This window comes from Pteropus vampyrus, unplaced genomic scaffold (genome assembly GCF_000151845.1).
Source record: "Pteropus vampyrus isolate Shadow unplaced genomic scaffold, Pvam_2.0 Scaffold144, whole genome shotgun sequence".
NCBI lineage: Eukaryota > Metazoa > Chordata > Mammalia > Chiroptera > Pteropodidae > Pteropus > Pteropus vampyrus.
In genome coordinates, this window is record NW_011888925.1 from 1317626 (window position 1) to 1327799 (window position 10174).

Consider the following 10174-nt stretch of genomic DNA (forward strand, 5'->3'; position numbering starts at 1 on the left):
GAGTGAGCCCAGAATGGTCAGTGGCCACCTTATTAAGTATCCTGTAGCATAGTAGACATGTCCAGCATGCAAAGAATAGCACAGATGAGAGCCAGCGAAGGTCCCGATGACATCCATGGCCCTGGTTCCCATTGTCTCTAGAGCCAGCTCCATCTCTGCCCATCTCGTGTTTGGTTATGGGAGCCTTTACACACTCTTTTTATGCTCAAATTAATTTGAGTTGAATTACGGCCACTTGGAAACAAGAGTCCTGACTAATGTACAGATGGAAGCTGCTCGTTAGTGCTAAGGATATTTTAATTTGGAAGAAAATAAGGAGAAGAGCTCAGGCAGGGTTTTTATTATAAATAACTCATAGCCAGCTTCTTTTTCTTATTCTATTTACTTATTTTTCACTTCGCATTCAGAGCACTGAAGTATCCCTATGGGATATTGGGCCATTTGGGAGTTCCTTCCAAGGGGTAAGCTGGGACTTGTCTTTCTCAGGTGACCTGTGCCATTGTGACCAGATACAGTCATATGGCCTGGGTGGGATGTCTTCGTTGCGATTAAGCTTGTTGCTTAAGCAGCTCCTGTTAACTCATGAGCCGTTTCATTTACTTTGCAACTCAGAAGGTCCAGCTTCACATTAGGTTGTGCATATAAACTGTCCATTATCCTAATGAAGTGTTTTCTGGTGCAGCCATAGCCTTTGCCATTATTGGCCCAAGGAAGAGGTGTCCTGACTGTGCTTATGAAATAAGTCTTCTAAGCGCCGTGCCCAAGTGTGGTGGTGGGTAATGGTCCCGTCCACAGTGCCTGCTGGAAGAGGATTGGATTATTCATGGCATCTCCATATATCTCAGGGAATGGACATCTGGGTTTGTCAGTCATTGAGACCAAAAATGCTGAGGAAATTACTATCAAGTCTTCATTTAGAAGGAAATCCAAGGCGTTTGCTTACCCAGATTCTTTGCTCTAAATGGCAAGAAATCTGAGCTTTTGGATTAAACTGCCTGCTGTTTTGAACAGAAGAGCAATAGCTAGGTTGATAGTTCCTGGAGTATTGTCAACCTTGGAAAGCAGAGTGTAAAAATTTTTTTGACAGCTCATTGTACTTTATTAATGTGTCATATGCAAGGTATGAGACAATTGCAGCTAACATTGCTATAAATAAAACAGAAATCTGATCAGTCATCAAGGGCTCTTGAGTGAACACCATCTTCATAACCTGTGTGCTTATCTTTGCTTTCGGGATGTAGTTTAATAAGATTATCAGTTTGAAGAATGGTAGTTGCAGCTTCTGTTGCAAATTTCAGGCTCTTAACTTTAACTCTGGTTGGTTCAAACACCCCCGTGGGTTTGTTGGCTCGAGGTTTATCATTGACCAGATCAAGACCAATCCATTTTAGATTTTTGCATTCTGGGTTAACTTGAGTCTCATTATGAAAAGCTCTTAACTTAGCAGCCAGATCGGTGGAGTCCTGGGCAGCATTAACTGCCAGTGTATTAGGAATGATAAAGAGAGATCTTGAAAACTCTGCAATAGCAATCTGTACCCGAGGCCCCATGCAGGTTGCGTAGTTTTCGAGGTACATGGAAAGGGCTGCTTCCGAAACAGCACCCCCACCTGGAACCACAGATCTGACTCCAAAACTCTCTTCACCACACAAAGAGCATCATGTAATGAGCGCTCCATCTCATCACACGTGAATTCCTTTGCCCCACGTAAGATAATTGAGGCAAATGTACGAGCCTTAGTGTTTTTGATCAAGATCAGTTCATCATCCCAGATTCTCTCCGGCACCACCTCTTCTGCTTGTCCCAACATTGAAGCTTCAAAAGTTTCTCCGCCCTCTAAATTGGTCAAGGTTGGTACAATAGTTGCTCCAGAAGCTTTAGCAATGCGCTTAAGGTCCCTTTTAAAAAACTCTTCTAACTGCCATAACTCCAGTCTCCACAAAATTCTTCAGACACATGTCATTGATTCTACCAGTGGCTGGAATAACATTGGTGCAGTTGCCAGGATCTTCTAGATTTGCAACTCAGTGATGTCTGATTCTCTCTGTCTAATCTGGTTCACTGCTTCAGGATCTGTAATAACTACCTGTACACCAAGTTTCACTTCTGTCTTCTGCAGGCTGAAGTCAAGGCAAGCAATTTTTGCATTAACTGTTCTCTTGGGCGTGCCTTGGGATCCCACCAGGCAGTTGAGTGCATAGCCATCGATGAGCAGATTCTCCATCTGACTTCTCCCATGAGCCTTCAGAATATTAATGGAAGAGACTGGAGAGCGAGGCTGGCCTCTTACATCTGTGTATTTAATAGGGAATACAGCATCTACTATCATATTAGCAAAGAAATCACCTTTTGTTCCGATCACTGTGGGTGACATCGATGTCTTAGCAGCATTAATCAAGCAATCTCTTCTAAGATCAACTGTTTTAACGATTAGATTTTCACTGATATAACGCACTGCTTCCTTGCAAGCAAGTCGATAGCCACTAATAACCAATGTGGGATGAATTTTCTGTTTGACTCGTTTGCATTTTTTAGACGTTCTCTTGCAGTGATAACCACGGAGGTAGTTCCATCTCCCACTGCTTTGTCGTGCAGGTGGGCTAGCTCACGAAAACTTTAGCTGCAGGATGTTTTCTACCTCCCGTAACTTCAGGACGGTGGCACCATCATCAGTAACGATCACATCACCCACGTCATCCACCAACATTTTATCCAAGCCAATGGGACCAAGAAAACTTTTTACGATATTGGCAATAGAAGCTGAAGCCAAAACGTTCTGGGACCGTGGACAAGTAGTGTCTCGGTTCCTAAGCCCAGCGGCAGTGACGGCAAGTGCCCCACTGCGTCCCAGCCCAGCCGCGGGGTAGGGCGGGCCGGAGTGTCAAATTTTAAGAAAGGAGATGGGGTGGCAGAATTGGAAGGATCAATAACATACAAATTAAGGTGGGTAGATGTGGATGTCTCAGAACTTGGGTTGAGGCTGAAAGTCCCCCCAATTACGTATGCATGGGGGGGACGACATATGATACCTGCATGCCTGGGGGGTAGTATACCATACTTAGTCACCTTTGGCTTTGGGTCTTGGGTCTCTCTGGTGGGAGTATGGTTTAACTTTGATCACTTTCAGACAGATGCTGCATCAGGCAAGTTTGGGGACTATGCCTGACCACAGCCCCTACTCAGAGCATCTCCTTTGCACAGCCCTGACTAAGGGGCAAGGGGCCACATGATCCCACTCTACTGCCCCTTGGCATGGTGACTAGATGAAGTGCGGACACCTGACGCAGTTGTGGGAGTGGGGCCAGGCTCATCAATGTATTGCACTGAGCTGAGAAGAGACTTTTCTAAGAATTCGAATTAAGATACACAGAAACACTGTGGTTGGTGGTAGACCCTAAATCTGAGAAGTAATGGATCAGAGCGGGGACTCGTGGTCACGTGGCAAGGTGAGCACATGGATGAAATGGCTTGAGGAGGAGACAGGAATGGAGCAAGTGTATGGCGATGCCTCTCGTGCTCCATGAGGCCTGGACCCGCTTTGTTTCCTGTCCCTAGATGCTTTGAAACCTCTGTATTCTTGCAGTAACACCCACTTTTCCCATGAGCTGATCCGAGAGAGTTTCTCTTCCTTGAATCAAAAGACCACTGACTAGAACGGATGCTAAGAGCATGATGAATGTGACAGGTACACAGTGCGGAATTCAGCCGGCGAACTGCTCAGCAGGCCGGGGTGACTCTACAAATGGGTGTGTGTGTGTGTTTGTGGGGAAGGGCGTTAAATCACGAGAGATGAAAGGAGCCCCACGACCCTGTTCTCTTTCCCATCCTTTTTCCTTGGCTGCTCTCCATCTATTCCCACCAGCTGCTGAGAGCTATTTCTACATGAAATGAGGAAACTGTTTTTGTCTCTAGGACTTGGAACCCAGAGTCCCCTGTTTAGGAATGTCCACGAGCTACCCACACGCCTCCTTGCTCCCTTCCTCTGTACCACTTCCCTGCCTCCCTCCCCGGTGGAATTGCCCCCCGCACACCCCCTGGGAAACCAAAGGAGAATATTAAACTCCCGTGAGTGTTCCTCTCTGGTAGGAGCAGAAGGGCAGACAGCAGCTTTCTACAAGGACTTCCGCTTCTCTTCTACCAGGGAGGCCCCCAGTCCGACCACTGTTCTCTCACATTTCGGACAAAGCTCTTCATAGCTCCAAGGTCTTCCCGCATTCTGATCAACACGAATCAGGGTCACGTGGGCTGCATCTGTGTGTGGGGGGATGGTAAGATGGGGATGCAGGAGTTGGAGGGGTGGGGCAGGAGGCCCCAGTAGTCTCACCTCGGTCACGATGGTGGAAGGGAAGGAGCTGTTGTCGCAGATACGGCCACTGGCGCAGGGCTCTGTGGCCCTCGTGCTGTTGGCTTCTGTGCCGTTGGGAAGGGGCGGTCCCCATTGTGGAGAGGTGAAGCGGAGGCAGGACTCAGGCCTCCCTTGCCTGTCTCGGAGCAGCCAGGCCTCCAGCTCCCCATCCTTGCCGAGGTTGGTGTCTGCAGGCGGGAAGCCATGGTGGGTGGGAACGGCGGCTGTGAAGTTCTGTAGGGTGATTTGGGAAGACATCAGAAGCATGGGGAGGACTATCAGAGTGACCTGGATCTGCTGGAAGCGGCCAAAGCCTCCCAACTGCTGCAGGAGGTCATTGAAGGCCATAAGGCCAGGGCCCGCCGAGCAGCGGGAGGCCGAGGACTGCCGGTCCCCGGACCTCCGTGCACGTGTCTGTCTGCGTGCTGTCCCCTTGTGGGAGGAGAGGGGCTGCTGCCGCTCCCGCTGCTGCGTTGCTCTTAGAGCTGAATCTGAGTTGGCCCTGGGAGGGAGACGGCAGCCTGGCCGGGCCGCCCTTCCTTGCTTCTCTCTCTCTCTCCTTGTTCTGTTTCTCACTGTTTCTTGCAGCTTCGTCTCATCTGGTGGGGGCTTCACTTTCAGGCCCGCTATCGCCCTGACCCCTGTGTGGGCAGTCGTTAATCCTCGGCCTGGAGGGAACAGTTAAAGTGTGACTTGGTAGCAGAAGGATTAACCCTCCAAGCATCTGTGTGTGGGTGGAATTTCTCCAAGTGGGTATAAAGGGCAGGAGAGGGTGACCGCGGTAGGGGTGGCGGGAAGGGGTGGACTGGGTGGGGGCCCCGTCTGGGCATCTGGAGGCAGGGACTTTTTTGTCTTCCTTTTAATGACTGGGTTCTGAGAAGTGTGGTGGCCTCTTGAGGGGCTTCTGTTGTTTTTAGTGGGCAGGATCCTAACAACCTGTCTTTGGGGAGGGTTGTCAGAGAAAATACAGGACACTCAATTAATCTGAATGTCAGAACAACAAGTAATTTTTTTTCTAGTGTAAAATTACACGGGATGTGCTTACACTAAAAAATTATTCATTGGTCTGCAATTCAAATTTAACTGAGCATCCTGGATTCTTATTTGCTAAAATTGGCAACCCTTGTCTTTGGTCTTCTGGGGACACTTACGTCTTATAGGACCACAGCTTTGTTCAATTGGGAGAAAACTTAGAGGTCGGGCTGCTTTCGAAGGAGTGGGACCTAAGACCCACATCGCACACATCTGCATCAATGCAGATGGATTCTTCCGGTGTCTCAGCTTTCTAGCTTACTTGGATGCAAATCCCCCACTTTTTTTATTTTTTATTTTTGCAATCAGCACGAACTTATTTTTAGCCACAACACTAAGACAATCGCTTGATTTCCTCCAACAGTCGGCTCCTGAATTCTCGTCCCTCATGATCAGGGCAGCCCCGAGCTACGATGAGATGAGTTTCTATGGGATCCGATTGTTGGATCATGGGTTGGCTGTGCCAAGAGAGCATTTTACAATGCACGAGGAAGAACTCTTTGGACCCCAAATGTCAGGAGGGCTAAGGCTGAGAAAGGCCACCTTAAAAGATATCTCAGACTTGTTTTGTATAGCGATCCATCCCACATCTGTTTGGCAAAGGGTGTTCCGGTCATACGGATGACTCCAACCGAAACATTTCTGATATTCTTAAACAGGAAACCGTCCACGTTCCACGTGAGTGCAGCAGCATAGCCTGGGCTCCACGGTGCTGTAGCTCTCTCCCTGCCCAGGCCTGCCCCGGGGGAGCAGCGGGATCGGGATCCCATCTTCCTGTGCCCGGTCAACGCTCTTGTCCACCATACTCTAACTTGATTGTTGGGCTCCCACTTGCCCTCTATGGAGTGCTTCCACTTGGGGTTTCTGGCTGGCCCTCTCTGCAGTCTGGTTCCTATTCACTCCCCCGCCACCTCTCTTCATTCAATGTACTGACATATGTCTGAACCTGGCAGATGACAAGGGCCCCATCGTGGTACAGGAGATACCCCAGGCACTGTACAAGTTAGGCAATGCAAAGGGCCGTGGAGGGAAGGAGACCATCCCAGTGCTTCTGGGCACAGACTCCATGTTATTGTGGAGGAGAAGCAGTTTGATCTCCAGCTTCTCTTTGGAAGGAGTCGAGATGTCCTGTCGTCTGGTGCAGTTCACACAAACTACGCTTCTGTGTGTTAAGCTGGGGGGTGTTGATTGTTTCTTGAGGTCCTGGGATATGTGAAGTCTTAGACTGGTTAAAACCTATTCTAACTTCAAAGCCAAGTCCTTAACTGCTGCGCTAGAGGTGCCGACTGCCTAGCTAAAGAGCTCTTAGAGATCGTCTGGAAGGGAAGAGGGGAGGCCCGCAGAGAGACGCGACCCGGCCTGTCTCCCTCCTTCCCCCACAGTATTGGTTCTGGGCTGGGATCCAAATGCTTGACAACATTCTCCACGCCAAGGTATATGAAAACCTTGTGGCCTGGGGATGTGAGGACAGCTGGACAAACAGCTTGGGGAGGTCTGAGGCCAGTCTCCTGCCAGGACTTGGTGCCCTTACAGGGGAGTGGGTGGAGTGTTGAGGGCAGCAGGGGGAAAGGTGGGTCCCTCCAAACACTACTCCCCCTCACCCCCACTTCTGGGTTGGTGCCCAACCCCGCCTTGAAGGAGAGCTCCCTCCCTAGTGCCTGACCAGCTTCCGGCCAGCCTGAGTCTGGGTAAAACTCCGTTGGAGACTCCAGGAACTGAATTGTGGTTGGCTTCTGGGGTCATCTGTTTAGGAAGGGGATTTCCCACCAGCCTCCCAGCTTATGCAGAGTTTCTGAATGGAAATGGTCACATGGCAATTGATTTGTAGAGCCAGGAATTATCTTCTGGGGACAAAGGGGTCAAATCTGGGGATTTCCAACTGGTGAAGAGCCACAGAGCCACATGCCATCAGAGATAAATGCCATCACACAGGTGAAAATGTCTCATTGTGCGGATAAAAAGACCAGGGTTCAGAGTAGGCAAGAGAGTTTCCGTGATCACATAGCAAGCGATTTTAGAACTCGGCCCTCTTGACTGAAGCTCTCTTTCTACTGTGCTAACAGCTATCACATACCCCAGATTTTCTGACACCCGGATTTTGTATGACTTTAGTGTTAAATTTTATCATTTTAACACCTTTCAAATAAGTAACTTGCAGATTAAAGAAAACATTCTTGCTTAGAGCACGTGCCCCAAGCGTGAGTTTGAAATGATTGACCTGGAGAGATGTCTGGCAGACTCTGGGTGCCTGCCAGGCGCATAGCGAGATTCTGATCGAGGATGCAAATTGTGTTTTATGACCGTGTGCCTGCGGCCTGGCTAACCTGGCTGACAGATGGTGCAGAAATTATAATTTTTTATTTTTTTCTCCTCTTTAATCCTCCCCTCCGCACTCCCACCCCTGACCTACGGATGTTGCCGTCTTCCCTTAAGAACTGGATCTCTGAAGGTGGGGCACCTCCTCCCACGTAATTATGGTGCACACCTGGGGCCTGTCTCCCCCTGCGCACTCAGGGGGCCTGGTGCACCTGGGGTATGGTCCGTGGCTCCAGCTAGGGCGTGAACCCAGGACCTTTTGCGTGTGAAACAGATGTGCTAACCACTACACTATGGAGCCATCTCTGGTACAGAAGTTAGAAGTCCATCCAAAGACTTCCTTTTAAAGGCTGGACCTAAGGCCAGTAACCAAGGAGGTGGCTCGGCAGGAGGACTCCGCCCAAGCGAGGTGATCCGTATCGAGTGGCAATTCACTGAGCCATTTGGAGGCCCAGCTCAGGTGCAGAGAGAAGGGGTAGAGGAAGCAGGAAGAGCTGGAGTTGGAGGGGAACAAGCAGAGCTGGAGAGAGGGTGGGATCCAGAATGGGGGTTCGGGAATGGCATGTGAAGGGTCAGTACCTCCTGATCAGCATCCTAGTTCACCAGGAGTCCTGATCATGTGACTGGCAAGTGCTTCCCTGGGCATCTTCCCTTGTATTCCCGTGTGTCTTTGCAATAAATATCCTGAAACAACATAGGAATGTCCTGCGAGCCACCCTGAATTCTGGACAGCAGAAGGATGGAGGAGAGTGGGGTGGCTAGTGTTCCTCAATGAGCCCGATTCTTCTCTCTCTAGGTTGAGACCCATTCAAGCTCTGGGAGGCCTTGGTGGCCCCATTGCCAGCTGACCCTAAGCCAAGAGCAATGGGAGTGGGATGGGGAGAAGTCAAGTGCTGGGCATATATGCAGAGCAGGGGGAAGAGAAGGTTAGTGCAATCTAAGAATTGACAGAAGTGGAATGAGCCTGGATTTCAGGGTACAAGATAGAGGGCGTTAAAGACTGAACCCCTTGAAGCAGGTTGGGGCCTGACCACGACAGAGTTTAAACTTCATCCCAATGGGAAGTCACTGAAAGGTTGAAGCAGGAATACGATATGTTCTCTCATTCATGTTTATTAAGCTGTTCTTCAAATATCCAATTAAAGATTTGAGAGTAATTAGGTCTGCGTCTGATAATCAAAGCCTTGGAGTGTGTCTGAGCTGTCCGACGTGGTAGCCACTACTGAGTGCCTGAATTGATATAGTTTGAAATGATACATGCCATTAGGATAAAATACGCATCAGATTTTGAAGACTTGATATAATTTAAAGGCTATAAAATAGCTCATTGATAACTTTTATGTTGATTACATGTGGAAATGGTAATTTGTGAATATATGGGGTTAAATGCAATTTATTATTATACATATTATTAAAATAACTTCACTTTTATAACTTTAAAAATAGTGACTAGGCATTTTTAAATGACGTACGTGGCTTACATCATATTTCCACTGGACAGGGCTGGGAAGATTATTAGCAGAAGCGGTCCTAGGCAGGAGTTCTGGGGCATGTCAGCATTTAAGCCATGGTAGAGGAAGAGGAACTGCTTTTGGAATTTTTTGGTTATAAGGAACAAAAATCCTCAAATTTAGCTTAAACAAAAAGGGAGACTTTTTTGGAGGATTCAGGGCTATTTCCCAGAACCAGGGCCAGAAAGTGCCTCCAGGAACGATAAGGATCTGGGACCTGGAATTCACGGGGAATCAGTGCAGATAGTCTCACCAGCTCTGTTCATCTGGGCCCATGTCTCGTTTCCCTTTCTCTGTGTACCTGCTTGGTTCTTCCGCTGTTCTTGGCTTTCTCTGCTCGACTTGCCTCCGTGCCAACCCCCTGTCATGCTAACTTGCCTTCCCAGGACAAAGACCAAGAGATGGACTAGAACCCACATGACTCACATCCCAGACCCGACAGACCAAGGTTAATGAGATTCGGACCAGCAGTGCCCAGTTGTCCACTCAGTCATGACCAGAGGTACGGGGTCACGCAACTGTTTAGTTAGCAGATTCTGGGAACGTAGAACCTTGAGGAAACCCCAGAGGAGACTGAGAAGGAGCTGCAAGCATCTCAGAAACCGAGGGAGGAGGGCGTGGCCAATAGAACCCAATCTGCTGAGAGGGCAAGCCAGAAGAGGGATGAAAAGTGACCTATGGATTCAGCACAGGAGTGATGAGTGTCTTTGGCGAGAGCAGTTTCATGGAAGGGGTGGGGGAGCCAGAGTGCAGTGTGGAGATGTATGAGCTTGGAAAGCGGGGGTAGGAGGGCAGGCTGCTCCTCAATGGAGCTGGGATTTGAACAAGAGAGACAGTGTGGTCGCTGGAGGGAGATGCTGCATCCAGGGAGGGGTCGTTTGCTTGTTTGCTTTTTGTTAAGATAGAAGAGGCTCAAGCTTATTTAACTGGTGATGGAAGGAGCCAGGAGAGAGGGACTGGGCAGAGAGCC

At 49.0% G+C, this 10174-nt stretch overlaps 1 protein-coding gene and 1 pseudogene across 1 annotated transcript in view; both read right to left on the reverse strand.

Moving 5' to 3' along the window:
* The window catches only part of SLC22A6 (solute carrier family 22 member 6), a 20881-nt gene extending 16188 nt beyond the window's left edge, over positions 1-4693 (reverse strand). The window contains 1 exon segment of the mRNA XM_011368960.1: positions 4326-4693. Coding sequence (XP_011367262.1) covers positions 4326-4693 — 368 coding nt within the window.
* Positions 1170-2779, reverse strand: LOC111744957 (annotated as a pseudogene).
* Positions 4694-10174: the final 5481 nt, after the last annotated feature.